This window comes from Talaromyces stipitatus, genomic scaffold (genome assembly GCF_000003125.1).
Source record: "Talaromyces stipitatus ATCC 10500 scf_1105507295491 genomic scaffold, whole genome shotgun sequence".
NCBI classification, from domain to species: domain Eukaryota; kingdom Fungi; phylum Ascomycota; class Eurotiomycetes; order Eurotiales; family Trichocomaceae; genus Talaromyces; species Talaromyces stipitatus.
Genome location: NW_002990122.1, coordinates 610448 through 632535, shown reverse-complemented (window position 1 = coordinate 632535; position 22088 = coordinate 610448). Strand labels below are relative to the sequence as shown.

Here is a 22088-nt window from a genome sequence, read left to right as displayed (position 1 = left end):
CTTCGTGCAATCGAGATGCCTGGCACTGGTATGCAGCAAGGAGAGGTCACGTATGGGTTACACGTGACCTCGTCAAGCAAGGACTATATAGACCGCGTCGGGGCCTCATTAAGACAGATAGACACAACAGAACACAGAACCCAAGAATCACCTATTGAGATTGACTCAAGTGCTTTGTACGTACGTATATGCACCTTAGTGCACCCACAACCTCCCTTTTACTATGGAGTAGTGGAAACTCTCATCGTTAAAGCGACGGCCAGGAGAGCTTTGAAAGGACACGTCTACAATAACAATCATGTTGACAATCTTTCTCATCGTTTACATGTACGTCACATTCGGTCGGAATACATGAAGTTGTTGGCTCTAGACTTGCTGCTGGTGCAAAATGTAGGATGATTTACTAATCAACTTGGTGCCGCAATTTTTCTACATCACGATGCAAATTCGACTGGATCACGAAAATCAGTGCCAGCCATAGTTAGTTATCTACCACAGCAGACTCGCTCCGGAACGGGGTGAAGGGTATCATCTGGTGTGGACCAATAAGCATTACTGGCTGTCTGCCTCACTATTCTTTGCGGTGCCATACACTGCACATACAATATTTCAAAAAATACCTTACAGCAAAGACAATAAGAAGGATTTCAGTATCTATTACTTTCATTAGAGCCAGTTCTATATTTTTTGATACATAACGTCATGCCACTCGGTTCAAACTATCAAGACGGAACCCTTCGCGAAGGCGTGTGAATCTGTGGATGTGGCTTAGAAACGAATTGGAGGTCCTCGACTACAGAGACGAGTAGAGGCGAAAGAACGCTTCCAGACCTCAATGGGCACGTATACTGGGCCCCGAAGCTGGAAGCGAAGAAGGAACCTTTGGAAAATATGGCGCAAGGACAGAGCAGTTTGCTATAGGATCAATCCTTTACTGTCTAACACTGGGCTATGAACCTTTTAAAATAGACAGGTTCGATGACGATGCGGACGTCCATGATCGGATGCAACACATGGAATTTCCCCACCTGAGTAACAATCACTTTGATCTCGTTATTAAATGTTGGAATGACCAATACTTCTATATCAAAGATCTTCTCAGCGAGGTTTCACTATTGATGCTGTCAGATGAGGGAATGCAGATGCATGAATTGACCTTAGACAACCGCTCAATTATCAAGGCGGAGTGTCAACGGCTCGTGAACAACAGTTTACTTAATATGGAATAGTTGATAGTTGCCAACTCCAATTCTTCATAGTAGAAAGATGGCATCAGGAAGTCTCTGAACATACTTGTGAATGTGCCTTCAGGTGTATGAACCTTTCCCACTACCTAGAATCCAAATTAAGTGTACAACTTAACAGCAGCTAGGATATTAGCAACGAATCTCGACCATGTCTGTCTACTTCCTTTAGAGCCTGATCATAGTCAATGAATTCATTCATAATGATTGATAATGGAAATGTAACAACACTATTTTCAAACATATATAGTACGAAACATTCTAGAAAGCAGACGCAGAACAAACATAATCTACAAAATGCAGTCGCAATTGAATAGTTCAATTGCTCCCAAAACGTATGATTCAGGCTCTCCTTGGCTCCCTTAGTGTCGGAACGTGAATATCAAACCGTACACATTTTGGCACCACACAACACACTCGATAAACAGCAGATACTAGCAACACGAGTGCTGACACACATTTAATTGTTTGAGTAGAATTGCGCTGTCAGACGCTCTATTCCTGCCTATATTTTCTCTCTTTCTTCCGCTCCCAGCCCCAGGCTACGCGGCCCAGACGCGCTAAAACGCGTTCCGCAACGCCATGGCACAGAGTCGCTCTGAACCTGACAAGAGATCTCTACAAACCGCTCTGCAAGAGACAACCACTGCTGCTACCACCAGAGCAGCTGAGGGTCAGAAAATCTTCAGCCCAATAGCTGCTTTTCTCGACAAACACCGCAACCAGTCGGCTAGCCTCAGCCCTCATCTACAAAGAGCTCTCGCTACTCTAAGCGATAATCTAGCTACTATGGCTCAACACCATTTTAATGCCTATATAAGTGGCATTATTCCTACTCCCTCTACCCCTTCCCCTGCCCCAGCCCCCTCCCCTACCCCCAGTCCCGTTCCCCCTACTCCCCCCCCCTCTCATCCCCCCTCCGGCCTTGCACAGTCCTCCTACGCAACAATCACTAAACCCACCCTAGCTAAGCCAGCTACTGCTGCACAACAAACAAAGCCACCTATAAAAAAGCCTATATCTGATGCGAAACAATCCCTCCCTGACCACCGTCTCTTCGTGCGTCTCCCACCTAACCATGTGGCTAGAAAGATGGACACTTACGCCATCTTCTCTAGCCTCTGGTCCCAACTAGGCACAAACAGCAATGCTCTAAAAGAAGTACAAATGATAAAGACTGGCTTCGCCCTCTGTCCTACATCCAAGGAGGCCCTTTTAACCCTCGAGGCCCAGAAAGAAGTCATATCCACCTACTTTGGCGACTGCCAAATCGAACAGAGCTCTCACTGGATCTCATACAGAGTCACAAACCTGCCAAGAAAGATTGACCAAATTATCAACGGCTAGTACTCTATGATCCTAGTCGACCTAACAATACTATCTGCTGAAATCACCGAGCAAACAGGATATAGACCTATATCTGTTAGCGAGACCACCGCTAGTGCTACTAATGCCAACTCACTGTCTTCAAGCTAGTTTGTTAACTTCTCTAAAGACACTAAGGCCTCTCTCCCAACTTGGCTCTGCATCTTTGGCACTATTACCAATGCTTACTTCCTTACTAGGAAGATAACAATCATTCAGTAACCGCTGCTAGAAATGGCATAATGCGCGGTCCTGTGCATGACTCCTAAGATGTCAACTTTGTGGCTTATCAGAACATACTGAAGAAGGACATAATAACAGCTGTTCTACTCTAAACCCTCACTGCTGCCCTCCAAGATGCTTCTACTGCTATAGTCCCCATCTAGCAGACTTCTCTGACTGCCCACTCCGCCCTAAAGCAGGCATCTCTCGCACTAAAACCCAACGAGCAGAAATCCGCAAATCATGCGCTATCAATCTAGCAAAGGCTTGTATGGAACAAGGCTGCTCCTCGGAGCCATCTACAACTACACAAGAACAGTCCATGGTTATAGATATGCTATCCACACAAAACCAGGTCATCTTACCTTTCTGCTAACCACTCCCCCACCTCCGGCGCCCTCTCAGGAACCTCCAGTTATAGCTAGCGCTATATGCTTTGCAATCTCTAAACCATATATATTTACTAATCTAAGCCAGAAAATCACCAAGAGACACCCTTCATATGAATGTTTCTCTCCGACAGACAGCTGGATAGTAACTGGACGGCCTTGTGTCCTTACTTATGTCTGGAAAAATGCCGGCCTACAAGCATCCCAGCTACGCCCTATCGTTGAGGATCTAATAATCCTATCTGACCTACTTTTTCTGCAAATTCCCTCCTCAACTGGACAATCAATCCTCACCATCAATACCTACAATGCCCCAGCTGGCTCCACTAGAGCTGGAAAAGCCATGGAGACCCTTATATCCCTGCCAGAGGCATTATTCTTACAACCTACCCTCCTCGCTGGAGACTTCAACCTTCTACATATTAGATGGCAACCCTCACTAACCTACTGGCCCGCCGTATCAGTGGACCCCTTTATTGAATGGTTAGACCACCTAGGACTTATCCTTATATTAGAAATAGACTGCCCAACCCACGCAAGAGGCAACGTTCTAGACCTCGCCTTTGCTACTAGTTCTTTAGCGCTGAGCAGACTATATACTAGCACCGCCTCCCATCTAGACTTAACCTCTGATCATACACCACTGCTAACCACTATCCCATGGGACCAAAGACACACACTACCTACCCAAAAAATACGATTCAATACACTCGATTAACCCCTCTTTCTATCTCTCCTCTCCACCAATCTCTCACAGATCCAACCGCTGGACTCCTCGAAGGACGATCTAGAGTCACTAGCTCAAGGCCTGACCTCAGCAATACACAGTGCGTACGAAGGCTCTGCCAAGAGGTCCCTCCCCCATAGAAATGGATAACCATGGTAGAACCTAGAATGCAAAGAAGCACTACAGGCATACTGATTAGGACTGTTACCTAAAGATAAGTTTCGCAGAACAATCAGAAAAGCACAAAGACAGTTCTGGCGCAATAAGCTAGTAATTGCAGCACAAACGAAAGAGGTCTTCGATATCAGCAAATGGCATAAATCGAGGGGTTCATACCGCAGCCCTCCTCTTAAGGACCCTTTAAGGCCGAATGATCTGCCCGCAGTCTTTGTTCAGGAGAAGCGAGATCTACTAGTTCGCAACCTTCTTCAAAATACAACAGAGGCAGGGGATATTTCGCTAGAATGCCCAGCTGTCCCTACCGCTACCCTTTCGTTCCCTGAGATCACCATGGCACAAGTGGAAAAGTCTATCTTAAAGGCTAGAAACACTGCTCCAGGCGAAGACGAACTCCAAACTAACATCCTAAAGACAGCCTGGCCACTAATCAAGGACAAGATCTTAGCCCTATTCTAAGGCTGTCTGCGATTAGGATATCACCCAAAGTGCTTTAGACACACGATTCTCACTATTCTACAAAAGCTTAGCAAGAAAGACTGGACCAACCCCTATAGGCCCATAGCTGTCCTCTCAGTCCTAGGAAAGGACCTTGAACGTCTAGTGGTACGGAACATGGCCTAGATAGCAATCCACTATAAGGTCCTAGCAAGCCAACAATTCAGAGCCCTCTCTCTAAGATTAGCAATCGATCTAACCATATGTCTAACACACGACATATAATAAGCCCTGAACCAAGGGAAAATAGCTTCTCTACTAACCTTTAATGTGGAAGGTGCATTCGATAATGTTCTTTCAGGAAGACTCACCTACTGGCTTCGGATATAAGGATAGCCAAACAATCTGATACTCTGGATTGTCTCTTTCATCATGGAAAGAACTATATAGATCCAATTTGATAATGAACTTGGCCCCTATACAGATATATTATGTGGCCTTCTCCAAGGCTTCTCTATCTTCTCTATTCTCTTTATGCTCTATATTGCACCACTCTTTCACATGGGCAACCCCAGAACTAGATTTGGATACGTAGATAATGGAGCGACCCTAGTAATCTCCCCATCCCTTATAACTAACTACTAGATGCTAAGCGAATCTCTACAGGAGGCAATTGAATAGGGCACTGCTGAAGGAATCACTTTTGCACTAAATAAATACGAACTCATGTATTTCTTCTAACATTGAGTAGACCAAGACCCTGTAACAACCCCCCCAGTCTCAATGGGATCAGTCATAGTCACTAAAGTAACCGACCGCCTATACCTACGCTAGCTAGGGATCCTCTTTGACAAAAAGCTCTTCTTCCACTGGCATGTTTAAGAAATGATATCCAAAGCGCTCACTATCGCCAGTGCCCTCCGCTCGTTAGGAAATACAGTCCATGGAATGAGGCCACACCTTCTCTAACAGGCCATATTGGCCTATGTCCTCCATAAAGTCTACTTCGGCGCAGAGACGTGGTGGCCAGGCCGCACCTGTCCTCGTTCCCGCCCTCAGGCAGATACTCCCCCAATCTCAAACCTAGTAAACAAACATCTAACAGACCTATCTACTGTTATTCTAACGGGGGCAAGGGCGGTTCTGCCTGTTTTCCATACTACCCAGGTACCTGTCCTACACCGAGAGTCAAGGTTTTACCCTCCTGAGATTGAGCTAAATTAAATCGCCCTCACTGCATCCACACGCCTAAACCGCCTAGACCCATATCACACTCTTCGAAGACGAGCCAGAGCCATAGCCCGAATAGGCTACCCAACCAGTCGCTTTGCACGCTGAGTGCTCGCACTCCCTAACATGGAAAAGATCAACCCACTGCTACATCTACCCTAGAGTACAAAAGAACCCAGAGAAGCAGCCTTAATATAGGTCGGCGCCCTATCAGACCTCACAAGAGAAGAAGCAGCGGACAACTTCCAAATATTCCTATAATCCATCCTAGATAATGACATCATAATCTACTTAGATGGATCCAAATTAGAAAATGGCCAAACAGGTAGTAGCTATGTCGGTTTCCAAGCTAGCTCCTAATTCTTGCATAGCTTAATACCCCTTAGGCCCAACAAAGAAGTCTTCGACGCAGAAGCAGAAGCAGCTCTTACCAGATTGAAAGCTACAATGCACTCAACAGCCCAACATGCACCAAATCTTTGGATATGCCTTGATAACCTCGAGGTCACTATCCAACTCCTCTCCTCACCCACAGGCTCCTCCCAAACTGTCTTCAAGTCATTCAATACACTCGCCGCTACCTGGCCATCAAGAAGGAGACTCCTCCAAATTGAGGGCGGGGCAGTCCGAATCCGCTGGGTGCCTGGACATGCGAATATCCCTAGAAATAAAGCAGCAGACTGCGCCACTAAAGAGGGCACAGAGAAAACCATCCCTACCTCTCATCCATGGTCATATGCAGCACTTAAGCGACATACCAGATCACAAGCCGCCTCAAGAGCACAGACGTATTGACAGTTAGCGGCCCCGCAGGCCTATCAAGACCTTAAAATCACTACCTTCTCAAGATGTCCAGCAGAACTCCAGCTTCCCTACTATATCTTAGGACAAATCCTCGCAGTATGCACAAAGCACGGAGACTTCGCAGACTACCATGAACAGTTCAACCACACAGATACCCATCTCTTATGTCAATATAGTGCAAAAGTCCCTAATCCACTTTATCTTCTACCAGATTGCAAAAAGGAAAGCTTCTAGATTCCCTGGACACCCTTCAGAAGTTATTCCTTTCCTCTTAGGCACCCTAAAGGGTGCCATTAGACTAGCTAAATAGCTTACGGAGACCCAATTCTTTGAGGACATCTGCCCTCGACACCTCCCTCTTAGTACATAAGCTAAGAGACTTATAACTAATTATTTCCTTTATTTTTATTGTCTTTCCTTTTCCCTCTTTAAAGCTGCATTGGTGTTGAACATATTAGATTTAGTTACAGGGAGTAGGTGGACCACTGCAGCTGGCAGCAACATTCTCCCTCTACATGTAGAGGTTATATATCTGACTACGGCAGCCATGTAAGTGCGCCAAAGAGTCACATCTTGTATATAATTCTTGACACCCAGGGCTTACTCCCTGGCGGCCTTTATCCCACTCAGGCTTAGCAATAATTAATAAATTAGGCTCGGATTAATAATTCCTATTCTAGATAAATAATTCGAATAATTCGAATAATTCAAGGCACTAGCCGGATTACCTAAACAAGTTAGTTAATAGTTAACTAGGTAACTACCCCCTATTTGTATGGGCGATCGGAGGCCTAGCTATTTTTTTCCTTTCCCTTCCTCTCCCATGCTTAGTAAACTCCTTCGATCCCAGTACCTCACTCAATATTATGATATTGTGGTTTAAAAATATATAATTCACAGTATTAACTAGCTATTCCTCAAGTTTTTCCTTGGAAATGCCACTCTTTTGCCAGTGTTTTAGGCATTCTATTCTCTCAATATTTTCGGCTGATAACTGCGCTCTTTCCCAGGTAATTGTACGACGCGCTCCTGAAAAGACTGGCTCAGGTTCATCGCTCATTGCTGGGATTGATAGAATATCAATTGCCATATATGAAAGCCTTGGCCACCTCTTCTGTTGTTGATCCTGACACCACCATGTTAGAGCGCTTGTGCGAATCTGATATGGCGATTCAGAATTGTAATCTTCAAATTCATCCTGACTAGCTGGTCGAGCAAAATTACCTAAGTCTTGAAGAATTTGATCTAGTTCATCAAGATCTTGGGTTGTATTCTTTTCATATAATGGCATAACTATATGAAAAGGTGCTTTCTCTCGATACTCTTCCCACAGCTTTTTGACCTTTTGGATTGCGGGCTTTTGCCAAGTCTTTCTCCAATTTGCTTGAATATACTTTGTACGACGAGCTGGATGAAGAATAAGTGCCGCAGCATAAAGAGGCGAGTCATCTGATTTGCTGTAGTACTTATCAAAGGTATCCCAGCCATTTTGAATCCGAGCACAGAATTCCTTATCCGATGCATGCTCGACCTGCCATAGAATATTAGTAGGATTTATAAAATACTGTGAAATTCTTTCATTTAGCAGCTTTTCATAGGGTCTCCCCTACTACTGGCTCCTTCAAGTTAAGTCGAGAGCCTTGCCTCTTGTTATGCTAAGATAACAATTACTTTGAAATGGGTAGACTTACTCTAGCATTTTCAAAGTGCTTAATAATAGCATCCATTATAAAAAGCACATTGTCAATTGTTGCTTGATCTCCTTGAGTTTTTAGAGTTGCATGTTCAAAGAGACCTAGGAATTTGCTTGTTGTCCGAAGTTTTTCCCAGTCGATAGGAGATAGATAGTCTACCTCAAGAGTATCAAAATGCTTCTTTGTATAGACATCAACAGCACCCTCATACTGAAGAGCCACATGAAGCATATGATACCAGCTATTCCACCTGGTACGATTGTCAAGTGGAATCAATCTCCCAGCAAAATCTTTGAACTCCTTTGTGCGACTAGCTGAGCCACGAATGTGTGTCACATATTGTGAAGCTTTCCAAGTGGCCCTAAAGCTCGAAATTTGGCTCGCATCTGTATATTATCTGCATCATCTCCGTCCTCTCCCTTTGCTTCTGCTTCATCGTATGAGCTGAGTTCCTCTGCCTCAACCACATCTTGAAAGAGGAAAGCTTGCACAGCCAAGTTGATGACATGACCAATACAGAAGATGCGTCTATATGTTGGATCCCATTTAATCTCTTTTGCTTCCATGAGATGCTTGGAAATTATACGACAAAGCTTGTTGTTGGCAGTATGATTATCACAGACAATAGCCCCAAGCTTCTGTATGATCCCATAGTCTTCTAGGACTGGAAGAAGAGTTGCAAATTGCTCCTCTCCACTATGATTTGCCACTATTCGGAGAGCAAGGAGAGCCTTTGATAACTTTTCCTGATTCTGTTCAACAAAATGGGCACAAATTCCAAGGAAAAGAAGCCGATTTGGGGAAGTCCAAATATCAGAAGGATATCTGAGGGGCTTTTTAGTGGGGAATAACTGAGTTACAGCGCGTTTTCGGTAACTGCCCTGGAACATCAATACCAAGATATTCAGATCGCAATATACCAACATCCGTTTAATCAATGAGCTAGAAAATTGAACTCCAAAGTATAGGCTTGGAGCTTTATCTTGTAGCTAAATTAGAAGAGAAAATACCTACAAATGAAGAAGTTATGAGAGTATGACAAGATAGTAGAGTCTCCTTCCGCTGACAACCAATCAAGTCAAGAATGCTAGGTAAGGTATGGTATTGTTCAAATCTTAGGGTTAGATATCTAGACTGAGAAAGAAAAGAGGTGAACAATTAGATAAGTAGTCTAATGAATTGCTTTTTACTAGTTGGCTAACAAACACTATGACCTTTTTAAAGCATCTATTAACTTGCTTAGTGAAGCACCAGCCCGTATCCGCTCTTCCTCTAACTTTGCTACAACTGTTTGACAGGGATCCCCTAAAGAGGCATCTTCAACAGTAGCCAGTCTTCTAATCTCATTAATGAGAGTCTTCCTTCGAGAATAGAACTGGCGTTCAGCAGAGCTCTCAGGCCCTGAGCGCCAGCCAGAGCCATAGAGCTCATCGAGCCTCTCAATTGAAAGCTGGCCATTGAGCCCGACAGTCCACTCTTTCCACAGTTCTGGGATTGTTGTAGTGTTCCTCAACATACGATATTGCGGTGCCTGTGAAGCTTTCTCAAGCGTCGTCACAGGAAGTTGAATAGGCGCTGTAGGGCCAAAGGCTGCTCCTGTGACAGGGGGCGGAACAATCTGGCCTCTAGGCACGAATTGACAGGTGAAGGTACCACCAATAGAGTCATTGATAGTGGCTGTTAGTTGATCTATTCGGCTTACCATTAAGTCCTCTAATGAGCGAAGGGCTCGTGAATGAGTAACCTGGCCAGTCTGAATAGCTGCAGTCATTGTACGAAGCCGGTCGTTTACAGCAGGGATGGCCTTTTGAATAGCGATAGAATGAGGATCTTCTTCCATGGCTATTGTAACAGCCATATGAATATCTAACTCAAAGGCCTTATATTCTGCCATCTGAAAGAGAGGGTCTCGGAATATCGGGTGGCTAGGAAACTCCGTCCGCCAGAGTACAGAGTCCTGTAAGAATACAGTTCTAAGCCTCTGTAATAGTTCTAGAAATCCACCAGCAGCAATATTTGGCTCTACTCTCTCAGTTGCATCTGTCCTTTCTAAATGTGCTGCTTGCCACCTATCCAGGTCTGGCCACACACGCTTTAATAATGCTGGTGGAGGGCAGACAGTCTCCCGAAACAAGTAATAGCTTGATGACCAGTCAGGGTCAAAATCTGCAATACCACGCATGAAGGATCGAGGCAGAGTAGTCAAGTAACAACCAGTCATCTGGTCTGCATTCCAGCGACCGCCCCGGCGAATCTAGAGGCTGGAGGTTAACTTAAATAGATAGAGATGATAGAGCTTACTTACCTGATCTTCAGAGACTCCATTCAACTCAGCAAGTCTGGCCCCAGAGACCTGTTACCTTAGAGCTCTTAATCCCTGCCTTACTATATAGGCGTCGAGTCTAGGATACCGCTATACTATCGCTTAGAGGTTTAGTAAGGTGATTATTATCTCGCTTAAGTACCTTAATACTATACCAGTCTTGACTGGTCCGGAAATAAGGGAACGACTCTCCAGAACAGTGCCATCTCCAGAAGAAATAGGTTGCTAGAGCACCTATAAGACAGGACTGATGATCTCGATGCCGCAGAGCTGCCCCATACTCAAGCCGGCCATGTTGGTTTGTTTTACCCTGGTCCATCACAGTAACAAGACACCAGCCTTTGCCTTTTGGCCCTTCACTAGGCAGGGGCATTGAGAATAGATCTGGCAGCTCCATAGGCAGCCGATTGCTTAATCTTAGCAGCATAGAGTTGCCAAAAAGAAAGCATAGCTGTGTACGGAACTGTTGCTCAATCTGATTCTGTCCTAGACACTGGGCCCAGACCTTTCTTGTAAGATCAGGAATCTGAGAAGCAACATATCCATCTCGTATAGTAGCTAGCCCACGGTCCGTAAACTCATCACGTCGGCTTTGGTGCTGGCCTCGGGCAATCGATGTCTTCAGAGCAGTCATAGCCACCCTCTGTGGTCGCGCTGCATTATGGAGGCCTAATGAGGTCTGATGTGCCCAGAGCTCATTAATAGCAGAGCAATAGCTTCGTACAGTATTGTACATCAGGACAAGTTCAGAGCAAACCTCGTCATCATCTCTCTCAATAGGTAGCTCTTCAAACGCCATAGAGGGAACACTGATCTTCTCTCTCTTCCGCTTAGAGGGAGGCCCTTCTGACAGTACTTCTACTGCTTCTGTTCTCTTGCGCTTCCTCTCTGCCTTGAGCCTCTGTCCGCGGCGTGGAGGGTGGCTGGCAACTTCCTCTTTAATAAAGAGGAGGAGCTTCCCTTCGTCAACATAGTCTCCTGGAAGATATCTGCCGCCTTCCTTGAAGCCCATCTTTTTGCACCAGGCCTAGGACCTCAGAGTTAGCACTTGGAGTATGTGAAAAGCGAGGAGAAACCTAATAACTACCTTCCACTCCTTCTGCTTTGGCTCATAGTTTTTCGTTGTAATCTTAGGCCGGTGAACTCTATGATACTCAAGGACCTCATCAAGAGCCTTTTGTATAGCGATATCTTCCGGTCGGGGAGGCTCGATCTCGGTGGTCGCGATGTCAGGGACCTGTATCTGTAGAGGAGCCGTCCTTGGAAGGAGGCTCAAGAGCCGGTCCATCGCGTAATCAACCCTGACAATCAGGCCAGCGGCGATGCGCGATAGCGCGTCTATTTCCGTGACTCCACACTGCATTTAGTCAGCCAGAATCGATGCAACAGTAGATAGGCAGAGTTGGTGGTGGATAAAAAGAGGAGCTTGATTTCCATACCTACGCGTAATTACTGAGGGCGGACGCGTTCCGGGGACCTCATACATCACTTTGAAACGGGTAACTGGGCGATAACTGCATACAAAATAATCCCTGCAACTGAGGGCTCTAGCGTAACTCACGCGGTATTTTTGGCTGGATTCGCTGGCATATTTGAGTTACCCGAAGGGCCCGATTATCGGCTAGCGCGTCACGGACCTCATACACCAAGTGAGAGATGGATACTTGATACTGCTGACTGGAGCTTTTTTCGTATAACGTCCTTTTGTGCCTGCCACGATTGTTCAATCCTCTTAGGGATAGAGTTATGTGCTGTAATAATATAGCTGCGTGACTCCGGATTCAGTACTTGGCAAAAAGTATGAAACTCCGGCCATTCAACAAGAGAGAATGGAAGGTTTCGTGTAACAATTAATGAGACCAATGCATCATCAATAATATCTTGATTCAAAGCCCTTTGAAAAGCCTGAGCATCGACTTCTTGTGTCTGACCGGAGGATGCTGCTGTAAGATAAAGTTGTTGAAGTTGGTCGATTGTTGTTTGCTGTAGTGTACTTGGAACGGATTCGACAAAGATCTGATGCTTTGATTTGAGATGATTTCGCATATTTGTAGTAATATAAGTACTGTATGATGATTCTTGGCAGTATATACAGTACTGAATTGATCGACCTTTGTAAAATTGAGCCTCTCCGTTGTGAGCTGGACGAGTATGAGCCCATACTGCCTGAGCCATTGGCGTCCTTCCCTTTTTTGACTCAGTTTCAACTGAATCAATAGTAGACAAATGTAGGAAATTAGATGAATCTGCGTCAGAATCCATATTGTATAGCAGTATTACAAGACAGGATATGGACAGGGTAGAATTCAGAGAAAGTGTTCAATCGTAGTGTATACCGTATAGGCGGTAAGTTTCTGCCGACTATCATGAATTAATTTGAATTAATTATTCTTATTCGGGATAAGAATTATCCGGAATTAATTCAAGCGGGAACTAATTATTGCCAACACTGGTCCCACTAGGGAATGGGTAGGCAGTGATTCATCATTCATCACTGCCTATGGCCGTAAAATAATGACACACACACACACACACACCACTGTATCATATAAATAATTATTATACAACGCCAGGGCTTCATATGTCGGGCCATTTTGTTGAGTTGATGTGAAGAGACAGATTTCCTGAATTCAGGTGACATAGCAAGTGACGTGATAGACAGGATGTATTTTTATCTATTTTTAGTCCTGTAATAATACAGTCTGCTTGGATATGTTGGATTAGCTAAGCTGATTCAACCAATCAGACAGAAGGGATTTGTCAGCCAATAATAGCGAGCCACACACTGATCCACCGAATAGGGGGTAAAAAAGATATCTTCCACCGGGACTGTACTTAGAGACAAGAACAAGAACAAGGATCAAGGATTCCCACATCTTGTGCATACGTAATTTGATACGTTGAGATAAACCGCTAGAGATTGTCACATACAATCCAACAGGATATTTCTTTCCATTTAGTATTATGGTTTCAGTACAGGAACAGAAAAGCTAGTCATGGTACTAACTGTATATAGCTAGGATAACTTGGTATTAGGGTTCGGGAACAAATCTCACTGTCCAAAATAAGAAAGGACATTTTGGCCGCGACAGTAAAATAACAGAAATAACTCACTGGATCGTCGCCCCCTTTTATGGGGAAATGATAAACATGGCGAAAGGTTCAGCCTCAGCAAGAGAGGACAAATTAGGCCTATCCCGGTTTTTGTACGTGAAGCCTTGAAAGAAATTCAGGAGAGCTTTGAAGCCGCGTTCGGTGGCCTGAAGCATTGTACTCTGTACCCTTTAGATGACGTCCACCAACGGTCTGATCATTTGTAGCAGTCGTCGCCGCGCTGATTAAAATCAGGAGCAAACAGATTCAGTCTACTTCCGAAGAGGAATTCCGGATCAATTATCAAGGCGAAGTTAACGAATCAATCGATCCTACAATCGTCCTTGCACAACTAGTTGACCCGGACCCGTGCTGTCCTGCGTTACTCACGGGTACACGACTGCCGTTTGTGGAGAACTGCGGCTTTCGCTGTCCATATGACCTTTGTACGGTCGTGGAGCTGGAAGAAGAATGCAACATCTAGGTCAATATGGCTCTAACACTCTCTTTTGTTGACCTTCATATTGGTAGGTTCTCACCGTCGACCGGAGGAGACGTCGTGCTAACGCTGCCAGAGTATGTCGACTCTGGTTGGCGATTGCCGAAAGATATGGCTGTTGAAGAAGCCAACCTAAGGCTATGAAGATGGCGGACAGCCAACGAGTAAAGCTCATGCGGATTATCATCAGTTGGGAGGAGGGTGATAGTGCCGACAACCGCACCCATGCCACCTATATACCCGCAGGCTGCATCCATGCTACATTTATCTTACAAGGAGCTTTTCTCATTGCGAATGACTTCACATCCTCCAAATCTCTCACCACGATTGCGTCATATCTACTGCAAAGGTTGGATCAAACTTTGCCATCTGAGGCTTGCAGCGTCTGCTATGACTGCTTCGAACGCTGCCTGGATGTGTGTTTGAGCAATGGGAAACTGGACATCACACTTGAAGCTTGGATCTCTCGCAGGACCACCTGGCTTCGTGGGCTGCATTACATCGACAATTGCGTATCAATGTCCGTCGGTTATGGGAACAGCACTTGCACAATAAGATATTCAGTGACTGTCCTTGCGGTATGCAGGAGAGGATCGCGGGGTTGTCTCATCATGTTTTTGCGACACACTTAAATTTTGGGTGGTGATACAGCCACACCCCAGTTGGATCCATACACACCCCCTTATGTTCGAGCCACACCCCGTTGGCTCGATCAGGCCACACCCCCCCCCCACTAAAAGCGGTTTAGAGCAACCCTGATTAGACCGTCCCAGTGAATTCTGTTTTGATTCATTATTTATCCCCTACTGCTATTTTAATGATTCTAATAATACACTGTTCCACCGAGCCAGAGCCGTTGCTTAGCATATCTCTAAGCCCTAATATCCTGGTAATTCGTTCTCATTGCCAAGCCACCGCACTGGCTGGCTACGTCCACGTCGCTGGCTCCGTCTGACTGGACCCTCTGAGGCAATTTGCGAAGCTGTTGCGGTTGCATCCTGCGAGACCATTTCTCTACTAGCAGTCTGACTGTTGGCCACAATGCTCTCTGCCCTAGCTTGACTTGAATATCCTCCTCATTCCCCACGACCCCTGCCCCTGCGGCCTCGACTTCCAGTATTAAGATTCCCCTGCGCAATAACATGCTCGAATGCTGATAGCTCTCTCCGTATTGAAGAATCCCGTATTGATATAGCCTGAGAGGCTATTGGATGGTTGATTGAGCCTCTGGGGCGACCACGACCTTGGACCACCGCCGGGTTGAGCACTATTATATGGGGATCAATTAGAGGCAACTCTTCGGAAGAGTATAACTGCCAGTGCTGGTGGAAATGATATGGCTGTAGTGGCTCCTCACTATCGATACAGTGCTTAATTATATGAATGCAAGGAATGCCAATGGTCCGTTTCGTGATTCCAGAATACTCTGGGTTAAATGGCTTCTTTGTCGGGCCAAGAAAGTCATTCTTCATATTAAGAACCTTCCCAAGCGCAAAACTTGATACTCTACCGCGTACAATGCGAAAGAGACTTTGACGGAAGCGAAATTGATACCGTACCTTATCATCCTCGTGAGTCTGCTTGATTATAACATGTTGACGGGTCACAGTACGGTCAAATGATTCAAATGTCTCTAGGAGATCGTTTGTAGAGACTTGAAGGTCACGTTTTAGTGTCCAGTGGGCTAATTCATTTCGGGATATGGTTAGCTGGCTAAAATGCTTAACATCTGAGAGATGGCAATGAAGGAATCGTTAAGTGATGTCATCATTAAGCCACTCTGAATTAATGTAGTTCATGACTTCCTGCCAGATATCACTGCTGTATTTAGCTTTAAAGGCATTCACCGCTTCGTTTTTCTCCTCCTCAGTCTTCGCGTACACAATCTTGTTGAATGACCCGAAAAAGTTCCTCCATTTTAACTTAATATAAGTCTTGTACTATGTGACATCCTTCTTTGTGGCGGCTGGGTCTCCAAAATAGATTGTATGAAGCACTTTATTCGTAAGAATAGGATGGACATGTGTAAGAATATTCTTTTCAATATGCCAAAGACAGATGATATTGTCTGCCATTGGAAAAACAGTGGGGATTGTATTCATTAAGGCCATATCTTTATCAGTCAGGATACAGTTTGGCAACGGGAGATTTGCTTGAGCATAGACCTTAGCTAAGCATTCTAAGATGAACTTGTAGCTCTCTTCCTTTTCATCTAACATAAAGCCAAATCCTGCATAAAACATCTTATTGCATGCTGTACAACTTACGATATCCAAGAGCGGCATCTTATATTGGTTTGTTTTGTAGGTATAATCCATGAATAGAATGTTAGAATTTTGGCGGAGCATCTCGAGTGAAGTTTTATGTATATAGAATATAGCAAGTAGTGTATTTGTATCACTTGTTCCATAGTTAATTATCCAATCACCATTATCTGGAATAACACTAATAAGGGCCTGGACTGGTGTCTTGCTATCAAGGAAATCATCTCGCAGTTTCCTTTTCTTATTGTAGATATCTCTTGGCTTGATAATCGATTCTGGATTTTCTTTATAGAGGGTTGATAAGATTTGATTTGTTGACATTTTCGAATCCAAATAAGACTTAATTTGAGTCTCCTTAGATTCTATCTCTTCATGGCGTAACGAAGCAAGTGTTGATCCAGTTGCTGAATGGTGATTATGCCTTGGATCTGTAAGATCAAGACACCAGCAATCTGCGTGCTTGTTATGGCGCAAGATAAGTCTAAATGGGCATCCTATACACTGTGTGCTTGTCTCTCTGACACGTGTCTTTTTGTTGGTACGCTCACGATATACTCCTCCGCGGCTGCACTGAAGGTAAACTCGGTAAATAGGGCCACCTTCTTTTGGCGTTTTGAATCTCTTTGTGACCAATGTATATCCATAAGTCTTGGTAAAGCTATTAAGGAATTTCATAGCAGCATCCTGGGTCTCAAAGGTCTAGTCAATTGAAGGAGCAGGGATTCAAGTATGTGGTTTGCAAGGCTCTTTGGGAGGTAATGGCTCAGGTAATGGCTTAACACTATCCTCTGAGCTTTCGTAATTAACGAGACGCGATGTCATGGTGAATAGCTATATTGATATAGCTGGATGTCTCTACTCAGTAGCAGAAGAGAAGAATGAGGCCACTTCTATTATGTGCGCTCAAGCTAGTCCCAATACAGCACCGCCGTCCCAAATAGGTAATCGTATGTTACCAGGGAATTCCGTGAGGCTATTCCTGTTAATAGGTCCTAATCCTAAGCTACTAGAAATGGGCATACAAGAATTAGGATTGCTAGCGAACGTAGCAGTGTAACAGCACAACAGGGTTGCCGTGACGAGTCACGCCAGCTAAATTGACACATACATTTTGTCATTTCCTAGCTCTCTATCTCTCCATTCCAGCTCTGTAATAGGTACGACTCAAAGACAGGGAATTAGAAGTAAACTAGGTGAAAGTTTAATTCACTCTAACAAGACAAGTTAGACGACCTATGGAGAAGAAAAGAAAAGCAGGATCACCATAGTCCTCATAAGACTGAACTGAAGGACAAATTCTGCATAGAAACAATGGAAATTTCCAACAAAGTTTCATATTGAGAAATTTCAAAAGGAATGTAACAAATCAAAGAGCAAAGCAGACAATGACTGGCTTTACTCAATAATGTGCCTTTTGCTGGAATCCTTATCTATATACCCTGACCCTAAGCCCTAAGCCCTGACACTAGTCCATTCTCCATCTCAAAAGTCAGAACCCCACGAGAGTCGAGGGCGCGTTTTGAGTCACATGATCATTGTTTTAAACCGCTTTTAGGGGGGGTGTGGCTCGAACATAAGGGGGTGTGTATGGATCCAACTGGGGTGTGGCTGTATCACCACCCTAAATTTTTACCGCATTCTCAGGTACGTCGATTGAAATGAATTGCCATTTATTATGATAGGGCAATTGCATGGAACTACCTAATATAGATAAGCATTATAATAACAGCTATTGTTTCAAATGGTGGGATAAGCCCCAAATCATGTAACTTTTTCATCCATTTTAAATGAGGGCTGTTCACGCTCCAAATATATATAATGGGTTGAGAGTGTAATGCAGTAATAAATATTTAAAAAAGTAAAGATTTGATATGGGGGAGAGCGTGCATGATGTGGTTCTGTGCACGAGACGGTAGAGAACAGTATAGCTACAGTATTTAGTCGACATTTAACGTAATCATTCTCCTCCTGAGAACCGGAAAAGAAAATATGTCATCTATTGACCGAAAATAGGCCGCGTTAGGGGTTTGGCAATTTTTCGAGATCCTGACCGCGTTTCTAAAATAGGAAATGTAAGGTTCAGCACTTGGAGCTTTTATATATAGATGTCACTTAGCCTCTAAACTAATCATCCTTGATTCACCTTCTACGCAAGGTTCTAACTATCTCTCCCTCAATTTACGAGCCTGTCTCTGCTTTCAACTTTCTCACTAGTTTAACGCTAATTAAATCATTAAAGAACACCGATATATAACTTTCTAAGCCTAGCTATCTAGCCTACTTGCCAGATACAGCTCAGTAAATAACCATGCAAATCTCAACTGTTCTTATCAATTTTGCCCTTATGGCCAGCTCCACTATGGGTGCTTCTCACAGACTACAGGTACGTGGCCCTGGTGGTGAAGTTGTTGTTTATTGGGGGCAGAACGCGGCCGCAGCAAGTGAAAACAACGATCTTTCGAATTATTGCACTGCGGGCTCCGGTATCAATATTGTTGTGCTTTCTTTCCTCTACGAGTACGGAAACGGTATTACAATCCCTTCAGGTGTTATTGGCAATGATTGCTCTATTAGTACTTCTGGTGAGGGCACCAACTGTGACGCTCTCGCTAAACAGATTGCAACTTGCCAATCAAATGGTGTCAAGGTTATCCTTTCGCTTGGTGGTGCTGTTGGTGCCTACTCCCTCACGTCTCAGGCCGAAGCAGAAACAATCGGCCAAAATCTCTGGGATGCCTATGGAAAGACCTCTGGAGGAAGTGTGCCACGACCATTCGGAGCTACGTTCGTCAATGGTTGGGACTTTGATATTGAAGCCAATTGCGGCAATCAGTACTACCAGTATATGATTGCTAAGCTCCGCTCCAACTTTGTATCAGATCCGAGCAATACTTACTATATTACTGGTGCCCCCCAATGCCCCATCCCGGAGCCTAATATGGGAGAAATTATTCGGGCCGCTCAATTTGATTATCTCTGGGTGCAGTTTTATAACAATGGATACTGCTCGTACCCTAACACCCTCAACTACAAGGACTGGGTTTCATACGTCTCTGGCACTCCTTCTGCTAATGCTAAAATCTTCATCGGTGTCCCTGCCTCTGAGCTTGGCTCCACTGGCACCGAGACCGGGGCCGCCTACTACCAGTGTCCAAGTGCCCTCGCAAGTACCGTGTCATCCTTCCACGACAGCTCAAAGTGGGGTGGTATTATGATGTGGAACGCTGCTTTCTCTGATAAAAATGTGATTGATGGGTGCAACTACGCTCAACAGGCACAGAGTATCTTGACCACTGGCTCTCCTTGTGGGGGCACCAGCGCCCCTTCCCACTCTCCTTAGATACAGTATACTTCATGAACTCTGTCTAGCTAATATATCAATCTGTAGTGCGACGGTGGAGGATATACCGAATCGAGCGTTTATGCTATCCGTATACATGTGTTGAGGAGAGTATCTAGTGGTCTCCATGCCGGTGGACTACCTTCACATGAGAAGGAACGAGGGAATTGCATGGGATGCAGCATTCGCTGAAGGTCACGCAAAATATCACCTGTCGCGGATCTATATTCTATTTGACATTCATCAGTTTCCCCTTATTATTGGTCAAATGCTCTGCTTCTGATCTCGATGCTGATGTGTTTTATCAGGCCTAAGGAGGGTAAATTCATGTATTTTTCGCAGATCTGAAAGTTTTTAGAACCATTCGCTTTTGTCTTTGTACATATTTATGGGATTTAGTTTAATACAGTACCTACTTTCTTTAATCTATGTTAATTACATTAGCAATGTTATTCAACGACATGTCAGTCACTGTAGAGAAGGAGTGCGCTGTGCCTGACTCGTACTCAAGTCCCTGGGATATATCCTACCTGGCACGGCACCACCCGTAATCTGCAAACATCCAGAGATGTTGAGTAACAAGAGAAATCATAAGACGGGAGAATGCGTGGCCAGCTCACAGGCTGCTCTGGGAGTTGATTCGATCCGTCGGGAGTAAGATTTAGGGTACTCGGTTATAGCCTTAGTGTTATCTATAGAGTAAAACTGAGACTGTTAAGTATTCCACATATTACGGATGACAGAGGGACCGCTAGTATTATCTCAAGGACTTGTGGGCGACCGATCTCGAAAATAAGAAGGCGCGAATCCGATAGGCTAATGGCAACCTCCTGAAAGACGTATATATCTGGGTAAATAATCTCGACTTCCAATAATGGTGTGATAGTCTACTGTGCCGACTTCTTTGAGTCTAGGGTAACTGTCAGATAATCTGGCTTTCAAACGAGGCGGAGAGATCGACTGTTTCAATCTTACAGGTCTAAAAGGCACCTTTAGGCATATATCTGGGCACCTAGATTTCAGCCCAATATTTACCCCTCCTGATAGCTTACAATTCACCCCGCCAAAGGTGTCTATAAAGGACCCGGCTTTGAAACCTGATGGATAGAGAGAGACAGAACTCAACACACACAATCTTGCTAGTCACTTCTTTTCCTTTCATCCTAGTAAAAACACTCTTCAGCATTGGCCTGGAATGAACCGACTAATCCGACAGTAACCCTGGAAAGGGTAAGACGATGCTGTTGTGTGGCATGGCATCATGGATAAGTTGAATGAGTCAATTAGGAAATTCAGTTTCTTGTCATTCTTTCTTCTGTCAAGCTACCAATTCATGAATTAGCAACGCTACAGCCGTCCTTTGTGGCCTTAACCGCCAGCTGATTGATTAGCAGCCGTCGCTAATATCACATGTGCGGAACAAGTCCGATCTGTATGAAGACGTAAATTCATGGTTCGCCGTGTCTCAGATTTTTATTGAGATCGTGAAGACCATACTTTAAACAGTGTCTTCTTGGTGATTGATGGTTCTGATGAATGCTAGGTGGAAACATATTTAACTTGGGGCAAGGATTCCACTGTGTCTTTTCGAGACGGAGAAGATTTACCGTACGATCTTCTCAAGGTCTTTTGAGAGTATGAAAAGGATTCTACAGTGTGACAATAACTCCTTGAATGCGCCTGGGTTTCGTGTTACCCGGATCAGACGACCCCAACAAGATCGACTAGCTGAAGCATCGTATTTTTGCAACTATTGGGTCGAGCATCTCTGTGATTGTTATTCTAGTCAGACCGCGCAAAAGGATAAGGGCCTCCAAGACAGCAGTGTAATCCAGGATTTCTTACGGAAAAAGTATCTTCACTTCTTCAATGGCTGGAGGCTCTTAGTCTTCTGAGAGATGTCTCGAAAGGCGTTCTTTCAATGCTAAAACTGGAGCATTGAGTTCAAGTTAGCCTCCAAGCATATGTGCTATGGCATTTAGATGTTAATAATAACTTAGGCGAATTCAAGAGACTTTCAATTGATCAACCTCATCGAAGATGCACACCGTTTTATTCACTGCGATGACTGTGCAATAGAGAACAGGACAGCCCTTTACAAGTGTATGGTTCAGCGCTTGTGCTCAGCCCAACCCTCAGTGATACGAAAATTGTTCCGATATGAGGCTAGCCCATAACACACAAGATAACAAGACTGCTTGCCTAGAGGCGCTGGAGGACCATGGCGATTCAGTCATCTTCTCCCATGATTCTACACGGCTCGCCCCAGCTTCCCGGGA

General features: G+C 44.5%; 6 protein-coding genes across 6 annotated transcripts, besides 8 other annotated features; 4 read left to right on the top strand and 2 right to left on the bottom strand.

Annotated features, from left to right (window-relative positions):
• Positions 1-1826: 1826 nt before the first annotated feature.
• On the top strand, positions 1827-2720 carry TSTA_109620 (uncharacterized protein; the record flags this gene model as incomplete). Its single annotated transcript, XM_002488493.1, has 2 exons — positions 1827-2546; positions 2592-2720. 2 exons carry the CDS (start codon positions 1827-1829, stop codon positions 2718-2720), a joined length of 849 nt encoding a protein of 282 aa, XP_002488538.1.
• Positions 2080-2165: a sequence feature (G-rich).
• Positions 2721-3272: 552 nt separating the features above from the next.
• Positions 3273-6584: a mobile genetic element.
• TSTA_109610 (uncharacterized protein) lies at positions 4090-4583 on the top strand (the record flags this gene model as incomplete). The annotated part of the gene is made up of 2 exons (XM_002488492.1): positions 4090-4102; positions 4147-4583. 2 exons carry the CDS (start codon positions 4090-4092, stop codon positions 4581-4583), a joined length of 450 nt encoding a protein of 149 aa, XP_002488537.1.
• Positions 6106-6587, top strand: TSTA_109600 (uncharacterized protein; the record flags this gene model as incomplete). The annotated part of the gene is made up of 2 exons (XM_002488491.1): positions 6106-6128; positions 6179-6587. The coding sequence occupies 2 exons, from the start codon at positions 6106-6108 to the stop codon at positions 6585-6587; spliced, it is 432 nt and encodes a 143-aa protein (XP_002488536.1).
• Positions 6588-7506: 919 nt separating this feature from the next.
• Positions 7507-11901, bottom strand: TSTA_109590 (uncharacterized protein; the record flags this gene model as incomplete). Its single annotated transcript, XM_002488490.1, has 9 exons — positions 7507-8127; positions 8288-8600; positions 8627-8999; positions 9301-9377; positions 9505-9778; positions 9809-10544; positions 10596-10643; positions 10756-11640; positions 11701-11901. The coding sequence occupies 9 exons, from the start codon at positions 11899-11901 to the stop codon at positions 7507-7509; spliced, it is 3528 nt and encodes a 1175-aa protein (XP_002488535.1).
• Positions 7510-8070: a mobile genetic element.
• Positions 8288-8626: a mobile genetic element.
• Positions 8776-9108: a mobile genetic element.
• A 362-nt stretch (positions 11902-12263) lies between the features above and the next one.
• Positions 12264-12872: a mobile genetic element.
• A 258-nt stretch (positions 12873-13130) lies between these two features.
• Positions 13131-13150: a microsatellite.
• A 2131-nt stretch (positions 13151-15281) lies between these two features.
• Positions 15282-17489, bottom strand: TSTA_109580 (uncharacterized protein; the record flags this gene model as incomplete). Its single annotated transcript, XM_002488489.1, has 4 exons — positions 15282-15686; positions 15765-15918; positions 16147-17168; positions 17391-17489. The coding sequence occupies 4 exons, from the start codon at positions 17487-17489 to the stop codon at positions 15282-15284; spliced, it is 1680 nt and encodes a 559-aa protein (XP_002488534.1).
• Positions 15432-17021: a mobile genetic element.
• Positions 17490-18777: 1288 nt separating the features above from the next.
• TSTA_109570 (endochitinase precursor, putative) lies at positions 18778-20092 on the top strand (the record flags this gene model as incomplete). Its single annotated transcript, XM_002488488.1, has 2 exons — positions 18778-19774; positions 19929-20092. 2 exons carry the CDS (start codon positions 18778-18780, stop codon positions 20090-20092), a joined length of 1161 nt encoding a protein of 386 aa, XP_002488533.1.
• Between the last annotated feature and the right edge of the window lie 1996 nt (positions 20093-22088).